This window comes from Diplotaxodon limnothrissa, linkage group LG20, assembly GCF_057381915.1.
Source record: "Diplotaxodon limnothrissa isolate DT_005_m linkage group LG20, D_limnothrissa_male_GT1.1, whole genome shotgun sequence".
NCBI lineage: Eukaryota > Metazoa > Chordata > Actinopteri > Cichliformes > Cichlidae > Diplotaxodon > Diplotaxodon limnothrissa.
In genome coordinates, this window is record NC_140615.1 from 18,752,813 (window position 1) to 18,774,362 (window position 21,550).

Below are 21,550 nucleotides of genomic sequence, written 5' to 3' on the forward strand. Positions count from 1 at the left end.
TGTAATAAAACACCAATTTCAAACATTAGCTGTCTGACTGAAGTTCAGTCATTTGGATGTAACTCCTTCCTATAGAGATGCATTGATGCAAATGTCTAAAAGTAGTTTGTCCAGGTGTTTAGACTGAAAGTGAATATTTTCTTTTACAAAAAGTCAACTAAATTGTCTTTGCTTTGCAATCCAACCTCACTATGGCAAACTTTTGGACCAAAAAAAAAATTTTTTTTTTTCTAGAGTGCATCTCTGGACATTGATAGCTATATTCAGCTAAGAGGACATCTCTCAGAGCACACAAGATTTTGAATTTTTTCAAAGAATGAAATGACAATTCCTGCCTAAGGAATTAGAAATGGGCAGTAATGTAACATACAGGATACCAGCTGCTGTTAACCCTATAATGCCCTTTGTATTATATTTGATACATGAGTATCAGTTTCTGAGACCTGAGATCTCATCAACATGATCAATACTTGCCATAATTTCAAAATGTTATGGACAAAATTATTTTTTTGTCTAAAATAACATTGTTTACAAAAAAGTGCCAAAAACACCCGATGTATCAAATGCGATACACTAAATATGTCATACACAACATGATGTAGCAAAAAAATAAATAAAAACCCGTGGATTTTGTTATGAGGGTTAATAGACATCTTAGTTCCAAAAAAAAAATCTGAATTTTCTTGCTATTTTTTATTTTTTTTTTGATGGGTTGGGTCTTACAAAGTTAAACGCCAGACTTCACGTGATCATTTTTGGCCACTTCCAGCACCCGTTCCGTAAATTCACGAGGAGACGCGCAACAAAATCGAACCGCTGCTGGTTCGGCAGGAATTTAGCCATCGACGATTCACTTCATCGCAGTGGGAGTTTTGCGTAAGCTAACGTTTGTCACTGGTTAGTGTTAAATTACGTTTCTGTGTGGCTGGTGTAAAGTTGTGTTAGTAGGTTTTGCGAAATTTCGCGTAGCGATATCTTGAATATAATCTTTAGATTTGCTAAGAGTGTTAGCCGGGCAGTGCTACCAGATTTGTAGCTTAGGTTACCAGTTTGTTTGCAGTTGCTAGCCCAGTGTTGTGGTCTCGTTACAGGACGTGTTTAAAATGAGCTAACGCTAGAAAGCTGATCCGTGAGTTTGACTAATCAACTGGTAACGTTTACTAACCTGCCATCGTAAAATTGACCATTTATCAAATTTCTTTCTAAAGGCTGTCATTTAATTATCTGACATTCCAACTTTAAACCAAGGTGAGGTTTCTTCACCTAATTAGCTGAAATCCAGTTAGCCAATTTAAAGTAGTGTCATTGCTATGTACTCTGACAGAACAGTGTATCAGTGCGATTGTTTTTTTCAGTTTGCATGTGAATAGGAAAACGGTTATTCATTTAAACAACTATATTTAGCTTAATGTGTGATTATGCCTGTTGCTGTGGTATTTTACGGTGATAGCTGCAAAAGTCTTAGGAAGCTTAGTTTTATGTGCAAGGGAACGGCTGCTCAGATGTGTCAGGTAAGCGGTCTCGCTGCCTATCCGATACCTTAACCAAGTGGGTTTCTCTTTTTGTCCTTAAAGGTAGTTAAAAATACTTTTAACCCTTCCCGAATCAACTAAACCTGTTAACAGAGACTGAAGAAATAACAGTCATTAGCATGTGTCCAAAACATCTATATGTTGTCATAAAGAGACACCAGCTGTTTGAATTAGGGCTGGTATTTAGTTCTTTGTAATACCCCTTTCTAACACAAGGTAGTGCAGTGAGCTAGTGGAACCATCATCTTCCACAAAGTTGTGCAGAAGCGAGGATATCTAAAAACACATAAAATTTAAAGAAGTTAGGCACTAGTACTTATCCTAAATCAAAACACCTGCTTGTAAGCAGTGCCATCCGGTGGCAGAATTTCACTTTAACCTGTGCGATGCTTTAACCATGATCTGAGATGTAATTCACTGATTGTTTTCACCCCAGCAGTGTCAGATTTGGGCAATCTATTGCTGAAGTGTTACTAAAGCTGCTCTTTAGGAAGACAAGGTGCCAAGCAGCAAGGATTGGCAGGTGCTCCTCACCATGTCCAAGAGCAAGAGCTCGGAGTCAGTCAAGGTGGTGGTCCGTTGCCGTCCTATGAACGAGAAAGAGCGGGCCGCCAAGTATGAGAGTGTGGTGTCTGTTGATGTCAAACTGGGCCAAATTATTGTGAGAAACCCAAGGGAGTCCTCGGGCAACGAACTGCCCAAAATCTTTACATTTGATGCTGTTTATGGTTGGAACTCCAAACAGCTAGAAATGTATGATGAAACCTTCAGGCCCCTGGTTGAGTCTGTTCTTCTGGGATTTAATGGGACCATCTTTGCTTATGGCCAGACGGGTACAGGGAAGACTTACACTATGGAAGGGGTGAGAAATGATCCGGAGAAGAGAGGAGTGATCCCAAACTCCTTTGAGCACATCTTCACACACATTTCACGTTCACAGAACCAACAGTACCTTGTCAGAGCGTCATACTTAGAAATCTACCAGGAGGAGATCAGAGACTTGCTCTCAAAAGATCAGTCACGTCGTCTCGAGCTCAGGGAGAGGCCCGACACGGGTGTGTATGTTAAAGATCTTTCATCATTTGTTACCAAGAGTGTGCGAGAGATCGAGCATGTCATGAATGTGGGAAACCAGAATCGATCAGTTGGAGCCACTAATATGAATGAGCACAGCTCACGCTCTCACGCCATTTTTGTCATCACGGTGGAGTGCAGTGAGTTGGGTGTGGATGGAGAGAACCACATAAGAGTTGGCAAACTCAACCTGGTGGATTTAGCTGGCAGTGAAAGGCAAACCAAGACTGGAGCTCAGGGGGAGAGGCTTAAAGAAGCCACAAAGATAAATCTATCCCTTTCTGCTCTTGGTAATGTCATATCAGCTCTGGTGGATGGCAGGAGCAGCCACATCCCTTACCGAGACTCGAAGCTGACACGTCTGCTGCAGGACTCCCTAGGGGGCAATGCCCGCACTGTCATGGTTGCCAACATTGGCCCAGCATCCTACAATGTGGAGGAGACCTTAACAACTCTGCGCTATTCAAACAGGGCAAAAAATATCAAGAACAAACCACGTATCAATGAAGATCCCAAAGATGCCCTGCTCAGGGAGTTTCAGGAGGAGATTGCCAGGCTGAAGGCGCAGCTGCAGAAACGCTCAGGAAAGAAAAAGAGAAGGCTGAGGAGGAGAGCTGGGGAAGGGAGCGATGATGAGGGTCTGGAAAGTGGCGAGACAGAGGACGATGAGGAAGATGGAGACGACAAGGGGGACTACTGGAGAGAACAGCAGGAGAAGTTGGAAAAGGAGAGAAAGGCAATCCTGGAGGATCACAGCCTGGTAGCTGAGGAGAAAGCCCGGCTTCTTAAAGAGAAAGAGAGGAAAATGGAAGACTTCCGGAAGGAGAGGGAGGCCGGAGAGAAGCTTGCAGCCAAAGTTAAGGTAAGCAGATTTTTTTTTTTTTTTTTTTTTAAGTACCAAGGGTTTCAAGAAGTTTGTCATTTCGTATGGTGTTACCCAGGCTGAAATGAAACACTCATCAGCTGGTGAAATAGTCAATAAAATGTTTTTAAAAAGGCAGTAATAAATCATAACAATAAACGGGGATAAAAAACAAAAAACAAAATCTAAATTCTAAAACAAACTCAAGTCTAAATAGTCACACTAATTCCGATAGCAGCAGCAGTCCTTTCACAGAAGGGGGTAATTAAATTAAGTCGTGTGTGTATTTGAGCTGTATATTGTATGCGTGTGTGCATGCATGTGTAGATAGGGGTTATCAAAGTCCGCTTGTAGATCTTACAGTATAGCTTTGTGAATAGCGGAATGGATGGGGAGGGGGCACAGTTCATTTGTCAGTCTCGCTGCTTGTGCAAAGAACCCTTCCAGCATCCTGGTGGTTCTGCAGCTGATGCTCCTCTCTCTTGCCAGACAGCAGGAGGGAGAACAGGCTATGAGAGGGGTGGTGGGAGTCTCTGATGATGGAGATAGCTAAGTGTATGCAGCTCTGTTTGTAGATTTCTTCCAGAGACGAGAGAGGGGCACCAACAATCCTCCTGGCAGTCTATTGAGTTGTTGCTTTTCATTGGACTTGCAGCTGCCAAACCAAGATGTAAAACTTTGTGTCAGGATGTTTTTAATGGTGCCTCTGCAAAAAGTTGTGAGGTGAAGTGTGGAGAGTCCTGCTTTTCTGAGTCTCCTGAGGGAGTGGAGACGCTTTTGTGCTTTTTCTTTTTGTTTCAATTTAAACTGCTGTGGTATTAACTCTAGGTGCACACCCAGAAACTTAACACTGCTGGCCCTCTCCACAGCAGCACCATCTATGGTGAGGTCTGTGAACTCTGCCAGACTTCCTGAAATCAATTACCATCTCTTTTGTTTTATACACATTGATGGTGGGATTATGAGATCTACACCACACTTCAAGCTGCTCCATGTCCATTATATAAGTGGACTCATCACTCATGTCAGTGATGAGGCCAACCACTGTTGAGTCATCTACAAACTTCACAATTTGGTTAGAGTCATGTGTGAGCAGACTGAACAACAGCGGGCTCAGGACACCCCCCTGAGGAGAGCCTGTACTCGGTAAGATAGTCTTTGATGTGTGGCTGCCCACCTTGACTGTCTGTTGCCGCTTTGTCAGGAAGCTGAAAACCCAGTTGGAGGTTGCAGGGTTCACGCCTAATAGAATCAGCTTTTCCACCAACTGCTGTGGAATGATCGTGTTAAAAGCTGAGACAAAGTCAATGAAAATGACTCTGGCATAGGTGTTCTTCCTTTTAGAACTAGCTGTGGCTCCGTAGTGCAGTGGTTCACACATTCACTTAAGAAACAAAAGATCCCTGGATGTAGACACAAAGAAGGGTATCCAGTGTGTTAAAAATAACACACAAATCTGTCAAATCAAACATGAGCACCTATGTGCTGTGGGGAACTTCTACTTATCTGTTGAAGCAATTTTGAACAAAAGGAAGCGTTCAAGCTCAAAATTATTTAAATTACACTCACAAAAGTTACCATAGCTTCTTTGAGGTTGTACTGGTCCTGTGCTTGGAGTCATTTTCTTTTATCCCTTGTGTGACTTAAAGAGATCTTTTCCTAATTTTTATTTGCATCCAGGCGATGGAGAGTAAGCTCCTAGTAGGGGGGAAGAACATTGTGGATCACACCAATGAGCAGCAAAGAATGCTGGAGCAAAAGAGGCAGGAGATTGCTGAACAGGTATAGTAAAGGGGTTGGCACCAAGGCCAAGTACAGGGGTAATACTTTCTATATTACCAAAACATTACTCTGCTAGCAGTTTTCTATCCCATGTACTTATGATTCCAAATTCATCAAATTCCTTGTTAGGCATTTCAGACTTCTTCAGCAGACTAGGCACTGATTTTTGAAAGTGAACATTTTTGTCCATTTAGTACCAGACGAAAACATCTTTCAGCCAGTAAATTGTCTTTGATCTCAGAGACAGAACCCATTAAAAGTTGTGAACACATGCAAGTTTGTTTATGTGTGTCCAGAAACGGCGAGAGCGAGAGATGCAGCAGCAAATGGAAAGTCGTGATGAAGAGACACTGGAGCTTAAGGAGACCTACACTTCTCTGCAACAGGAAGTTGACATTAAAACCAAGAAGCTGAAAAAGGTGAGGATGGTTGTCACATTTGCCCAAGGCATTATCAACAAATTTGGTTCACATGGGTATGGAAGAATTCTGAATTGATTCCCAAATGTCAAAATAGTTTTTGTTTTCATGTTGACACAAAAGAAAAAGAGGAACTGAGTTCTGAGAGTACTCTTTTTTTTTTTTTTTTTTTTTTTAAAGAGGCTATGATTTTACAATATCAGCCCCTGACATTTAAAATGAATATAGAAATGGAAATTAATGAAAGTGAAAACAAGTGAAAAGTGTTTTGCTTTGTTACCAAAGATTAATGATGGCATTGCAGAGTATAGAGTCGTTGATAAACCAGACTGGCTGGAAACAAACTCTCCACTTTATGTAGAATGAGGTAAACCTGCAGTGTAAACATGGTATCTTTCATTTCAAAAGCCATTACCCTAATCTCCAGCTGATGGCCGTCTATCTCTGAGCCTCGTTTTCCCCAGAGTTCTCTTCCTGTTAAAAGGGCTTCTTCCTCCCCATCATTATTACCAGATCTCAGTAACCTTATAGAATTTTTTTTATTACAATATAAGCACATTGAGGTGATTGTGAGCTGACTCAATTGAACTGAACGTTTACAATGCTGTGAAAGTATTTGCCCCCTTCCTGAGTTAGATTTTTTTGCATATTTGTCTTACTTAAATGATGTAATCATTTCAAAACCTTTCATATTTACTCGGGCTATCTTTGTCTAGTATTAAAATTTGTTTAATATGAAAATAATTGTGCTGAATGTGCAACAAACTAACTATATCAACATGTATATGGATTTGGATGGTAAAAAAAATGTTGAATTTCATAACCTTCATTTAACAAAAAATAAGAAATAAATAAATAAAACGATCAGAATCTAATATTGAGATTGACAAAGTTGGCATACCTTGTCATCATAATGACACTGTTGAAGGTACAGTGTTTTTGGTTTGTCGGGTAATAAAGTTTCTTGCAAGTAAGTAGGTCAACTGCTATTTTAAGTCGGGTATTGTCTGTGGTGTTCTATTTGGGTTGTTCATTATTCCTTATGACAATCAGGCTTTTAAACAAAAACATTTAAGGCTGAATGCTCTAACAGTCTTTTTCTGGTCACTCTAGTTTTCTCTTTCTCTCTCCTCTAGCTGTTTTCCAAGCTGCAGTCAGTGAAGGCAGAAATCCAAGATCTCCAAGAAGCACACATCAACGAGCGCCAGGAGATGGAGCAGATCCAAAACGAACTCACCAGGGACCTCAAACTCAAGTATGAAGTCTGCATATCAATGTTGGCCCGACACAAATCTCTGATCAAGACTGTGTCATGTGATCGAGGAGGAACCGTAAAAAGATTGCTAGCGAATTAGTGGAGCTTCTTGTGCTTTAAGACTCTTTCTCACTGTAGTGCATGGAAATGAAATATTTAATGAGGAACAGATACATTACATTCAAATGCTTTCAACCTTTCCTGTTTTAAATAACATGTCTGAGTTTTCTTTGTCTCTCTCTGTCTCCCTGTCTGTCTATTAAATGTTCATGTGTTTCTTTCAGACATCTGATTATTGAAAACTTCATTCCTCTAGAGGAGAAAAACAAAATAGTCAACAGGGCTTTCTTCGATGAGGAGCCTGAGGAATGGAAGATGAAGCCCATCACACGTATTGAGGAGTAAGTCTGGGAATATTCAGAGTGGGTCTTTCCATCTCAAATCATAACATTTTTAGAATGTTTTCTGCTTGACTAGCTTATATTTACCTTTCTTTGTATAGGTTCACAAATAGTGCTTTTCCTCTACTACCTACTCGACTCTGTTTTGGTTGTCCATTACAATCGAGTACCACCCAATGTACGTGGGGTCGTTCTAAACACCACAACAAAGGAACACATTGAGTCGGTGATATACTTGCTGCTCGGTCTGGAACCACGCTGTTGTTTTTTGTGTAGCCATTTTCCTCATTGCAGGGATTCATAAGTAGAAGTTTTGCTTCTCGTGAAGGAGACTTATCGAATGACATCACTGACTAGCCAATCGGTGGCATGCAGTCTTGACGTCATGTTTTCTGATCACTTTAGATCGCTTGGAATTCCGGCCAAGTAGGTACTAAAAAAGTACCTGGTACCAGGTACTGCCACCTAATGGAAAACCCTAAAAACCGAGCCGACCTGACCCTAATAGGTTCTACTGGAAAAGAGCTAAAACAGACAAGTGTTGGAGAACCAGCTGTGGAACCTGTGCCTTATTAGGAAAGGGAAACTAAAAGTCCCTTCAATAGATGCTGTTTGGCATGCAATTCTAGCAAATGGTGCACACAGTTGCTCATTATAGTGCTGCAGAGTGGCAGAGCTGGCAACTGATTTATTGTAAAACACCAAAGCAAGAAGCAAATTTCCCATGCTGCTTTGTAATACTCCTTTTCTCTCTCTCTCTTTCTCACTCAGTGACCATCAGATGATGAGCAGGCCTCGGTCTGCAGTCGGCTACTGGAGGCCCCTCAGTCACCATGCCCGTGTGGCCATGATGTTGAAGCCTGACATGAGATACAAAGTAAGCTTTTCTCCCTCTCCTTTATAGTGTTGTTATTATAGTTAAGTTATCACTGCATATAAAACTGTATTTTCCCTCAGCTGTAGAAAGCTGATGGGGACAACAAAGGTTGTGCATGGGAGCACAACGCGTTGAAATTCACCTCACTCTCATACAGGGCTCTAGCGTGCGACCAATTTGGTCGCATATGCAACCTAATTTCTCAATGGTGCAACCTAATTTCTCAATGGTGCAACTAAAAAACTCGTAGGTCGCACCAGTGCGACCAGCCATACAAAAAGTCTCTGAAAGTCTCCGTGTGGTCAACAACAGACACACATTATGCCTATATCGAGGTCTAAACCAATCAGAGATAGTCAGGGGCGAGACCTCTCTGATTGTCCATGGTCCAGATAGTCCTGTAGTCCTAAGCGTGTGTACGTTTGAAAGTGCAGGCGGATAGAGGTGAGTAGTAGTAGTGAATGAAGCGATATCGATTCATTAAATCCTAAATCGACTTTTAAATATAAATGAAAACTGACAGCTCAATGATTCTGATGCTCCGGGTCCGTGCTTTGTGTTTACTTCTTATTTTGCGCTAGATTCTGATGCTACAAGTTTTGTCTCTCTCCAACCAAAACTCATTGAACCAGCATCAAAAGAAGATCAAAACTGCACTTCACCTTTGATAAACATCTTCATGAATTCTCTCTTACTTTTACTGCTTTGCTTCAACCACAATAAAAATCACACTTTCTGCACAGCTCTTTCTCTCGCTCTCTCTCTCTCCATGTACTTCAAGAACAGTTTCTCGTCTAAAATCTGCATTCATTTTCTTGCTTATTTTTCACCAGTCTACCGTTGTTTACAGCGCTGTCGGACGCGTTCCCCCCCCCCCAAAAAAAAAATTACGTCTGACAAGAAAGCCTCATTTCTGCTGTTCAATAGCGTAGAAATGTAAACTTTCAATTAGGGCTGGGCCATTTTATACCGTTCACGGTAGTACCGGTATAATGTTAGGCAACGATAGGAAAATGAAATATCGCGATAGAATGAGTAAAACGCGCATGCGCAGTGCCTTTGTTTTCATACGCACATGGCCGATTGTTGAGTGAAACAGATGAACCAGAATTGGTTTGTAAAAATGGTGCAACTTCAGTGATGTGGAACTGATTTGGTGTTTGTCCGTCAGATACACAACAAAGCACATTTTTTTGCAGAACATGCAAGCGGCCGTCGTTATTGTCGTATTTGTCGGACTAAGGTGCTCTTAAATCTGGGAGTAATCTGGGTCCTAAACTCCGTATACTTCAGGTCAAACAAACACTGCAGCATCACTGAGAGTTAAAAACTGTCTAAATTCTTTCATCTTTAATAAAACGATCAGCATTGCTGCTTTACCAGGTGTAACTATGAAGTTTAACTTCCAGGCATCCATGAAAACAAAATTTATTACATTTAACGGAGTTAGAAGTTAGCAGGAAGCTAGCGGAAGTTAGCTCGCTAGTTTCGCTAGTTACCTAAGCATGATATAGCATGTTCTGACTGAGAGATTTCTGAAAAAATTCAAACGTACAGCTCTGCTATCACGTCCAACATAAATGAAGACAGGAAACTAAACAGCAGTGACGTTTGTAGGGTTACTGAAGTTGGGCTAGCTGGTATATAATGATGTGCTACGTGATCGCTAGCGACACAGCTATGTTAGCATAACATAAACAGTGAAGCTGGAGGACGAACACTAACACTTTTCCACTTATAAAAGTTAACGTGAAGGTTCCTCATGGTTAGAGACAAATGCAATCGCATGGCAGGATGCTGTAAACGGACCAAACTTCAGTCAGGAGAACAACTGAGATAATCCATCCACAATACCAGGTTAGTCATTAATATACTGCAACAACATGGGAATAGAACAGCTGCCAGAGAATTCAACATTAATGAATCAATGGTACAGAAGTGGAGGAAGCAAGAAGAATGAGTTTAATAAAGTTTGATTTATCTGACTGCTTTGTTTCGCTTAATGTGCCTTATAATCCCGTGCACCTCATGGTCCGAAAAATACGTACTGCACACTGCAGTTTAATGTTGCAAAGCACCTCTTTTTAACTTCAGTGGATATTATACATGGTTATGCTCAGGATATGTCAGCCCATTTCTACTGGAAATGCCTTTTGGTTAAACTTTCAGCAAGGAATTTGCATTTGCACTGTTACATTTTTATAAAGCTTTAATGTACATAAAAACCAGCTTCTTGTTTAAGTGAAAATAAATGGTAGGTTGTCTTTTTGCGCTAGTAATGTTGTGGAGTTGTATTTTGTCTCGCATCAATTATATCGTCAGTTATATCGTTATCGCAAATTTTCAAATATATATCGTGATAAATATTTTTGGCCATATCGCCCTGCTCTACTTTCAATAGCTCCCATTTCATCTAATGAGGACTGTGACAGTTTTCTTTCTTTTCTTCTTGCAAAGATTAATAACATAAGAATGAACTTTTCTCATTCAGCACCTGTTATGTCTATCTCCACCTCATCACGCCCTGTCATTTTGGATACTTTCACAAACATAACATTTGCGATAAGTTTCAATCCGGCTTTCGCAGAGCTCACTCCGCAGAAACAGCCCTTCCTAGGGTCTCAAGTGACATTTTGATGAATAATGATGCAGGAAAATGCTCGGTCCTAGTTATGTTGGACCTAACATCGACTTTTGACACTGTTGACCACCACATCCTCCTTGAAAGGCTTAAACATTGGGTTGGTGTATCAGGTACTGCCTTAGGGTGGTTCTCCTCATATCTACATAACCGATCTTTTTCTGTGGTGGTCTCCGATTGTAGGTCATCCTCTACCTCCCTTACTTTTGTGGTGTCCCTCAGGGTTCGGTTTTGGGGCCTTTATTGGTTGTAATATATCTTCTCCCCTCCAGCATATAATGGGCTCTTTTGAGGACATTTCTTATCACTGTTATGCTGATGATATTCAGTTGTACATTTCTTTTAAGCCCCCAGGATTTATCTAAGCTTCAGCTTTTAAATGACTGATTCCATCAAGCACTCCAACTCAAGAAGGGGAAAACTGAAGTCCTCATATATGCTCCGGACAGACTTTATCCCAGATAGTGAAAGCCCTTGGTCCTCTTTCTGTGCATGTTAAATCCTCTATCAGGAATTTAGGTGTCACTTTTGACTCGACTCTCACATTGGATCGGCATGTGAAATCTCTGGTTCGGTCTTGTTTTTATCATTTAAGAAATGACATCATTAAGCCCCATTTCTATCTCTCCCTGAACTGATAGCTATACATGCATTTATTTCCTCACGCTTGGACTATTGTATCTGTTTGTTTGTGTCTAAGCAAAGGTTCTCTGGATCGTCTGCAGGTTGTGCAAAACGCTGCAGCTAGGCTGTTGACAAAATCCTCAAAGTATTCACATGTGACACCACTGCTATTTCAGCTACACTGGCTTCCTGTTGAATTTAGAGTACATTTTAAGATCCTGGTCTTGACATTTAGAGCCTTGCATAGACTGGAACCATCCTACATCTCCGATCTGCTACAGCCCTATGTCCCTAGCAGGTCCCTGAGATCATCTGATCAGGGCTTACTTGCTATAAAACAGACTAAGATGAGAACAAAGGGTGACAGAGCTTTTGCCACTGTGGCCCCAAGACTGTGGAACTCTCTCCCTCATACATTAAGAACTGTGGACTCGGTAGTTTTTAAAAAAAACAACTCAAAACTCACCTTTTTAAAACTGTTTTTGGTTAAATTTCTGCCTGTTTTATATTGTCTGTTTTACAGTTTTATTATTTGTTATCTTATGTGCAGAACTTTGTGATTCTGTCTAGAAAGGTGCTATATAAATAAAATTGTATTTATTTATTTAAAAAGCCAGGCCAGGAAAATCTCCTTCATGTTTTTCTGAGTTTTATCCTCAATTACTTTGACACAAAGGCATCTGCTGGGATTCTTACACCTCTGATGAAGTCTCACACGTGTCAGTGCTGATTAATGATCAGCATTAAAATATTTCTGATTGTCTGGGTCAAAATTGAATAGAATCAAATCAGGACCTTTCGAATCGGAATTGAATCAAATATAGAAATCGGTGATGATACCCAGCCCTAGTGAGTAGCCTAGCCCCGACAGAAGTAGATGTAGCTGTGGGTAATGAGAAAAGATGAAAAGAACGATTGATAACTTTTTTTGTTAAGTTAACGTAAAGTTATAGTGAACATGTAAAACATGGGGGTTAAGTGATGAGGTTGAAAAATTTGGGTGCATCTAACTTTTGTGCTGGTACTCTTAAAGAAAAAAAGTGCATCAGTGCAACTGTGGCAAAAAGTTAATCTAGATCCCTGCTCATAGTTGAGAAGAAGTCAACTAGGATTTACAAAATGATACCATAGGTGCATCAAACGAGCTTAAATCAAACGTCCAATTTTCTGAAGGTCTTGTGAATGTGATAACTCGAATGCTGCAGTGTAGCAGAGCTCTAGAGTGCGACCAAAATTTTCAGTGGTGCGACTAAAAAAAAAAAAAAAAAATTTGCTTGCACCTGTGCGACCAACTGTTCGGGTAGCAAAAAAAAAAAAAATCTGCAACCTTCCCTGTGGTCAACAACAGACACACATTTTGCCCCTATCGTGGACTAAACCAATCAGAGATAGTAAGGGGCGGGACCTCTCTGATTGGCCGTGGTCCAGTTGAAAGTGCAGGTGGAAGTGGGAGGTGAGTAGCTTGAATAAAGCGATATCAATTCATTAAATCCTGAATCGACTTTTAAATATAACTGTTTTGCCAGAAACGCCAGATTCTCAGATTAAAGCTCACAAAACCATTTCAACAACAACCAAACAGCAAATGAGAGCAGGTACACGGATTCCACACAAAGACGTAAACACAGAATGGACCGACGCATCAGAATCAACTTTCTCGGCTTTCTCACCCGACGGCCCGTAGACGTACACGCTGTCGGAGCTTAGCGATCCTGATGCGTCCGGTCCGCGCTGTGATTACGTCTTTTTGCGCTGATTCTGAGCTGCAGGTTTTGTCTCTCCAACCAAAATCCACCGAGCCAGCAGCAAAAGAAGCAGCAAACTGCGCTTCACATTTGATTAATGTCGTCATGAATTTTGCTGTTTTTCTTCCACGACTATTAAAATCACACTCCATGCACAGCTAGCTCTCTCTCTCTATCTCTCTCTGTACTTCAAGAACAGTTTCCCGTCTCCAATCTCTGTTTTCTGTATTATTCATTCGCTTATTACCCACCAGTCTACCGTTGTTTACAGCGCTGTGGCTGCTGTCTTTTTCTTTTCTTTTTTTCACTTAAATGACCTCGGACAAGAAAGCCTGTTTTTTCTGTTGTTCAATACTGAAGAAATTTAAACTTTATATGCAGAACATTGTAGAATATTTTTAAGGTTATCTGCTATAAAAAGCCAGACCAGGAAAATCTCCTTCATGTTTTTCTGTTTTATTCTCAGTTACTTTCACACAAAGGCATCTGCTGTGATGTTCACAATTCTGAAGAAGTCAGTACTGATAAATGATCAGAAATAATATTTCTGACTGTCTGAGGCTAAGTTGAATCGAATCGGGACTTTGAAAACCGGAATCGAATGGATTATAGAAATCAGTGATGATACCCAGCCGTAGTGAGCAGCCTAGGCACGACAGAAGTGGAATAGGAAAAGAACTATTGCTAACTTTTCTGTTAAGTTAAGGCCTGATCCGTCTGAAATTCATAGCCAGTGCTCTGACACGGTGTCATCAATCTTTGAAAGCTGAAAAAGCACAGTGTATCCAGAAAAACACGTTATATTATATAAATTATTATAAAATTTGTGTGCGCCTAACTTTTGTGCCAGTACGCCTAACTTTTTAAAGTTAGGCTGAGACGTAGCAATGGCAGTTGTCAGTATTTAAAAGATTAACGTTACTGCTGCACAGGTTTAAGATTGAGCTCATTGCAAATACTTTACTGGTTATTAAACATAATGCAATGCATTATATAACATCATATTATTTTCACACTGGTGCTCTAGTAGTTTCCAATTCACAGTAGGCCCGAGGCATGGTGGTTCCTGGGTTGTTCTTAAACAGCTGGTCTTCTTCAAGATCTTGGCAAACTTATACTTGCATACAGGAGTTTGAACTGATGATCTGCAGCTGTTTATAAAAGTCTCTAAGAGACCTTCCCAACATGTGTAAATCTTCTGACCACATTTGTATATAACTGAATTTTCCCAGATGAATGTGATTCTGTGTCATTGTTCTAGGCTGAGAACATCATAATGCTGGATATGGACATTCCTGCACGGACCTCTAAAGAGTACCAGGAGCCAGTTATCGCCCCAAAGCTGGCGGCAGCTCTGGAGGATGCTCTTCGGGATGAGGATGAGATCGAGGTAGATGCCTCAAGCTTTCACAGCAGCTTGGGACAAATGCTGCCTGCTGGTGCTAGCGGCAGCCTCAAGAAGCCAAAGTCAGGGTAAGCAACAGTACCACAAGTTATATTCACCTTCGAGTGCCGCATCCTGTTAAGATACTAGTGCTTTTTTTTTTTTTTTTTTTTTTTTTTTTTTTGGTAATATTTTACACCCACCATGTTGCAACAGCTTTACATTGGCTTGTTGTACAAAATAATCTCTTCCTCTTTGTTTCATTTCTGTCCATATTGTACAACGCAACACAAAAGGAAGGAGACAGCAGATTGTAAATTTGCATTCAGAGGAAATGATTTACCCTGTTAAAGACTCTGCAAATTTTTGATATGTGACAGATGAACCCTGTAAACAGCATAAACTCACTGATGGTGTGACACCAAAAGGTTTTCTAACTCTATGCCAATCTTTTCTCTCCTTTAGACGACCAAGAACAGGCAAGAAGTCGAGTACCCCGACCTCTTCATACAGCCCCTCCAGCCCAGGATCCCCTCTTTATCCCCAATCCCGTGGCCTGGTGCCAAAGTGATGGTTCCTACTGCTACTGTCACTGCCTGCCAACCTGTTTTGCACCTGTCCACATTGGGAATGACCTTTAGAGGATGGGTATAAAAAAAGATTAATGCTGCTTTCTAGTTTTTAACTACACCACTGTTAACTGATCTCTTGAATACAACAAAACAATAGCAGCTGTGCATGACATTATACTGCACTGCTTTTACAGTTCCCTAGATATTGATGAATGTCAGTAATTTCGTGTGTGTGTGTGAGAGACGCATCACAATGTTCTTAACGTACAAAAAAGTAAAGGTGGGCTTAACCTTCCCTTGCACTACTTCATATCTTCCTAGATGTGTGTTAGATGTCCTTCATGTTACTGTAAATGTGGACATGTGTGTGTGGTAGTGGGGGGAGGGGGCTGAGAGCTCTGAACCTGGCACTAACATAGTTGTGTGTGTGAATGTGGTGTTGTACATCTGGCTGCATGTCTGTGCATCTTTGAATCACTGTCTGAATGGGTTTGTTTGTTTTCTGTTTTTATCCACGACTTTAATTGTTGCTTTAGAGGAGCTTTAAGATTGCGTGTGGTTGCATGTGCTGGCTTCAGTCTTAAAGGAATAGTTGCACATTTTGGCAAATACACTTACAAAAGAGAAGCGTTAAGAATTTTTACCACCTTTACGCTGAAGTGTGAAGCAGAAAGTGATCGGCTTTAGACATAGCTGGTGAAACTGCCATTTGAATTTCAAAAATTCTCGTACTAAATTTCTAATAGGGAGCATGTCAGCTCAGCTGAAAAGGCAAAACTATGCAAATGCAGACATAGAATCTAGTTAATAAATTATAAACTGAATAATAAACAAACTGCAAAGCAGTTAGTCTGTTACAATTACCAAATAAAATGTTGGTGTTTACATTTAATTGTTTTTGGTAAATCCAGTCAACCTAATGGATGTTACTCTGTACAACCTGAATATCGGTGTCAAATCTAGCTCAGCTCAGCACAACACAAAAGCAATAAGAACAAGTAAATTATTAGTCAAGTTGAATTCTCAAGCCAAAAAGAGCTTTTAAGTAGGATCTCACCAAAATGTTTTTCAGTTCTGAAACCAAAGGCATGCACATAGCGAAGCCTGTTTGCATGTGAAAATGCGACCAGTGTCAAAAGAGGAAATGGTTGTAGCCTTTTGCTTTGATTACTTCCCTTTAAAAGTGATGTTATTGGATTTGTTACCCAGTCAGCACATTTTAAGTTATTAAATAGTTACATTTCCCTTGTAATGCAGTGCCACAGTACCTTTGCCATACTGTGGCTAACTTTATGTCGTGATGATTCACAAGCTAGTTGGTAGCTTACCATGAACAATCCGCATCCCTCAGCTGTAAAGCTGCATGTGCTGTAGACAGTACTGAAAGGTTTACTAATAGCAGTCAGAGCTCAAACTATGTGATGTCACTCTTTCTAAATGAGCACAAACACATTTAAAATGAAATATTTATTGGAAAAAAATACACACGACATATTATGATTGAGTACCTTAGAACTGTTTTTGTTCTTCAGCTGAGCCAAGCTAAGCTTCTTAGTTTCTGCTTGTGGTTTATGTAGCGTACAGATTTCACACTAATACATAAGCAAACTTTCTCAAATGGTGGACTATTTCTTTAAGTCTGCAAGTGTGCAGGTCAGGAAATAAAGCATGCTCCAGATCTGGACTCAGTCACGAGTTGCTGTAATCAGTAGATGCTGTTATTCCTGAGACACACAAGGGAGGTGGGGAACATGGGGGGAGAGCCCGACACATGTACCCTCTGTGGACAGTTTCTAGGTTGCATGACATAGCAGTTGGCCACCAGACCAGAGATCAGCTTGAACTACAGCCTGAGCCACGTCAAAAGTACTGTCCTGGAATGTGCCTCAGATTTGTCAGGGTTCCATGGTGCCTTAATCTGCATCCTCAGTCTCTGCTCCTTCATTTGAGCCGTGCACACAGGCCTCCCAGTCTTCGTCGGCTCATCTACAAATTCATTCCAGGATCAGAGAATCGTTAAGAGCGTGAAGTTCAGTCGGGGGCATCCTGGGTCATTTGGATAAGCACCACTGCAAAGTTGGGCAGATGAAGGGTCAACATATTTTCCTTGTGATTTTTATTTTTATCTACCTTGGTATTTGTGTGAGTGTAAAAGAACATTAAACCCCCACAGACACACCATTCAACATTTGCCTCCAGGTGGACAATATGCAGTTTTAACCGTCATGGTTCAGCCTGCCTCTCTGCTGCTCTCTGTTCCCCATATTCTTAACCGTGAAGGGGTGCGCTCTCTGCTCGCTGCTACCATGCAGGGTTTTCCAACCCACTGTGTCATTTCAGCAAGCGTGGGTCAAGTGGCAAATCTTTTTAAAATACTTGTGATGTGTGCAGTTTGTGAGTTGAAGACTTGTAAACCATCAGGGCTATGTCTCTAACAATCCCTGTGAGGTCTAGGTAGCCCTAACTCTACCTCTGTGCAATAAAAGTATGTGACCTTTTTTTTCTTCTTCTTTTTTTTTTTTGAAAATTGTTTTCCTAAGTCGTGGCAATCGGGGAGAAAACAAGGAAAAATTTTTTTAACTAACGTCTATTTACATTTATCCCAACCCCCCCCCCCCCCCTCTTTTCAAACCACCGACTTAAAGTTGGGGTCCGACCTCACAGGGTACCTCAAGGATCTCTCTGCTGTTTGACCCATGCCTGCGTATCTATTTAGATACTGTAATGAATATAACTTGTTTAAAGGCAATCCTTAGTCACTTTTAGATCTGTAAGAAACACATGAGTTTCCATATTGAAAAAGTCTAACTTATTACAATCCTATGTTTTTATATACAAATGTAGATATAATTTTTTATTCATTCTTTTTCTTGAAAATAGATTGTTGTTATTTTATTTTTGGAGCTCTGTAATTTAATGTTGAAATGTTGTTTTTTTTCATCATATATATATTATGTGTCTTTGTATTCGGCAAGTTACAGGCTTGTTTTCCCCACTTAGTTGATGAGTTTTCCACATGGATGTTGAAAGCATGGGTCATGTTGTTGATGTGGGCCTGTGCAGAGAGAGTCACGGTTCAGTATTGGCACATTAGCTGTAAGTTGTACTTCACAAACATAAATATTAAAATAAGAGCTAACATTGAAATGCTGTATACGCATGACTTTAGCACGCTTGAGTAACATGTTTTGGTTGTGACTGTGTTCATCGGTCATAGAAAGTTAGTGAACAAAATGTGAATGTATAATTTAATTGAAAAATCTTGTATCACTGGATCCAAACTCCCAGACTGTTTGCGATCAATTTTTACATGCTGTCATTGTAGCCATATGACGATTCTGCTGGTGCGCTTATGTATCTGACTTGGCTATGTCTTCTACTTGTTTAGTGTCTTTACATTAATAAAGAGAAATTAATGGGAGTACTGTGGTGTGTCTTTGAGGGTATTTAAGAATGTGTGATGTTACACATTAGGACCTACCCTTCCCTCTACTTTTCCGTATTTTCTTTCATTCACACGCACGCGCGCGCACACACACACGCACGCTAAGTAGATGGAAATTAAACATGGTTAATCAGTAGAAGGGTTAAGGCAAAGCTAAAACTTGTTTTAGACCAGGAAAAGCAGAAGGACTGTGGCCTCTCACAAAGGTCCAGTGCAACTATACTATATAGACAACAGTACAAGGCCTATGCATTACTCCAGCCATGGAAAGTTGTCATGAGGCTAACAGTTTCTATGTTAATTATAGAGGAGGCGTGGAACTGCAATTTTTGAGTTAGACCATTGCTGACTTTTCCAAGCTATAAGCCTCAGAACTCAGTGATTCTGCTCTGTAACTTTATGTGGACTGTGTTTGCTGCATGTGTCCACTTTGGAATAATACAGCTGATGTCAAGCAGGGGAAGAAATTTCACTTGTGACTTGCAGCAATAGTGGCATCGTGTTACCTGAAATTCAGTGAGCTGTTAGAAAAACCCACTCTTTCAGTGTTTGTAAAGGCAGACTGAATGGATAGGTGCTTAGGTTTCTAATTCTGTATGCTCTGGTGGAATCCCCCAATAAATTAGCATGTCGCCTTTAAATTATATAAATTATATAAATTCATATATTTGCAAACCTGTTATCTCTGGGATTATTGTCATATTTCACATTTTTTTCTCTAAGAGAAAAATAAGCTCAATACTCACCTGACAAAACCACAAGAAACTGTCAACTTTTATATAATGAACTTTATTATCTGCAGGTCAATATTACAGCTCAACTCAGAAAAACAAGCAAGTCAGTCTCACCAAACTGTGATCTTTAGGAAAAGGAGAAAAAAAAAGTGTGTGATCGTATACATTCAGCAGAGGAGCACAACAGCACAGCAGAATGGTATTTGTATTGAATAAAGGAATGGTGCACATACAGTACTTGAAAGTAGATCAAGCAGTAGAAAAAAAGAAATCACAGTGAAGCGTGACGTTACACTTGGAACTATTTTCTCTGATTCCCGTTATTGTGGTCACATCCATGATTTATCTGATACACTGTATTACTGATGCAGAGTGCCTTCTGCATTGCCTTGTGCTTCAAAACCGATTCTTCGAATGCAAACAACCTTCAAATGGAAAAAAAATAATCTAAGGCTTTAGATGATTTTTACGTACCAAACAGTGGAAGTGGTGTAGTTTTAGAAATGTATTTTTCTTGTGATGAGTGACTTGCTGTTGATCTGCTGGTCCCACTCCAGATTTGAGTCCATGCAACTAAAGTTTGGCACAGAAGAAGGTGTAAAGTACAAAGGAATAATGCCCATCGAACTAGAGTCCACAGTGGGGAAAATGGTAATTAAAGAAGTATCTTCTATTTTAAAGTACCTGTTTAAAGTTGCTTTTTCTTATGATTCACAAAACAAAAAGTACACCAGTTTCATACATACACACCACTTCAAGTCTCAAAAAGTGATTTCATTCACAAAAACCTAAATATTACAAGGAACATGACAGCACACACCCAGTCATCAGAATAATTACTTGTGTGTTTTTATCATGCTGTTTTTTTATGTAAAATGGAATATTAGTATATTTTATGGTCATTCTCTTTTGGTTAATGGGATGCAGAGAAAAACAGTGAGACTGCCCTTTGGATGCAAATGTGAGGCTTAAAGTCAGCTTCATCTCCAAGGAGACGAAGACAAATGTATGATGAAACCTATGCATAGGAAAGAAAGAAAGAAGAAAAAAAAAATAAAGGAAAACTCAGCCCAGTAGATCGTCAACTAGGCTCTTAAAACACAGGGAAAAGATGACCGAGCGTCAGCCTTAAAAATAAGATAATTTAAAGGGTAATTCTGGTTTTATTTAAATTTGCTGTGCTCCCCTGGTTATTGTAGTTCTGTGGGTTCCTCAAAGCAGCAACCTCTCAGGCTGAAAAATTAAGCGAGGGCTCAGACTTTGATTTGACTGAAAGTTGTGCCAACACAGGCAGCTGTATGCTAGCCCAGACTTCTAGTATGTACTTATCATTTGTAAACATTTGAATCCATCAAGGAAGCATGGCAGAAATGCTCAGCTGACCAATTAGCATGTATTAGCAGGAGACTAGAACCAGTTTCCTTGTTTAAAAATAAAAAAAAAACAGAAAAAAAAGACGAGTACAATTTGATTTCCAGCCTGACATATTATCAGTGTTGTGTTTTTATTCTAGAAGCAGGTGTAAAAAAAGCTAGTAGCTGACCAGCATCCTCTGCAGCAGCCTACTCTCTCTACACTGGGATTAACAGCAAGTGAAATGGCTCTTAGAGCATCTCTGTTAGTGTCGAGACACAACAGAAACAAATAAACCACAATTATCCTTTAAGGGCTTAAATTACATCATGGACTGGGGGCTAAAGGCACAGCTCCCATTTTATTTAGAAATCTGTGGAAGAAACCTGCCACGCTATCTTGCGGTTGTCTGCTATAGCTACAACATCACCAAAGAAAATCTATTTAGTTCTCATACCCTTTAATCTGAATCTTCTTTAGTAAAATGACATCATCCCAGTGATAACAGCTGCTTGTGGACAAACTGGCTTCCACTCCATCATTCTGTACTCTCCAGCTGTAATCAGTTCCAGGCTGTGGCTAAACCGATCCCTCTGCTACAGTCTTTGATCTTGGGTTGTCTTGTTTACCCTGTGACTGTATCTTCTCTGAGTGCCACTAAGATGCCCCTGTACAAGCTATGTACTCAGGCAACAGTGGACTGTTAAACTGCTGTTTCTAATATTAGAGCTGCAGAGCTAATTCATAAATGGTTTATTTTATACCAATTTCTGTCTTTTTGCACCCCAAAGGAGGTCCAAAGTTTACAAATGGAAAACCCTCCCTCCCCCTCCCCTGGACGTACGGAGCT

The 21,550-nt window shown here is 40.2% G+C and overlaps 1 protein-coding gene across 1 annotated transcript; it reads left to right on the top strand.

Moving 5' to 3' along the window:
* The first annotated feature begins 824 nt into the window (after positions 1–824).
* On the top strand, positions 825–15,309 carry kif3b (kinesin family member 3B). The gene is made up of 9 exons (XM_085345639.1): positions 825–897; positions 1,969–3,468; positions 5,149–5,250; positions 5,547–5,669; positions 6,806–6,924; positions 7,209–7,325; positions 8,097–8,202; positions 14,474–14,685; positions 15,062–15,309. Exons 2-9 carry the CDS (start codon positions 2,068–2,070, stop codon positions 15,165–15,167), a joined length of 2,286 nt encoding a protein of 761 aa, XP_085201765.1. The 5' UTR covers positions 825–897; positions 1,969–2,067; the 3' UTR covers positions 15,168–15,309.
* Positions 15,310–21,550: the final 6,241 nt, after the last annotated feature.

Excerpts from the sequence above, each read along its gene's own strand:
- kif3b (XM_085345639.1), top strand. The coding sequence starts at position 2,068 with ATGTCCAAGAGCAAGAGCTCGGAGTCAGTCAAGGTGGTGGTCCGTTGC. Across the intron at positions 5,251-5,546 it reads GGCAGGAGATTGCTGAACAG|AAACGGCGAGAGCGAGAGAT; the intron begins GTATAGTAAAGG and ends ATGTGTGTCCAG. Across the intron at positions 6,925-7,208 it reads ACCAGGGACCTCAAACTCAA|ACATCTGATTATTGAAAACT; the intron begins GTATGAAGTCTG and ends TGTTTCTTTCAG.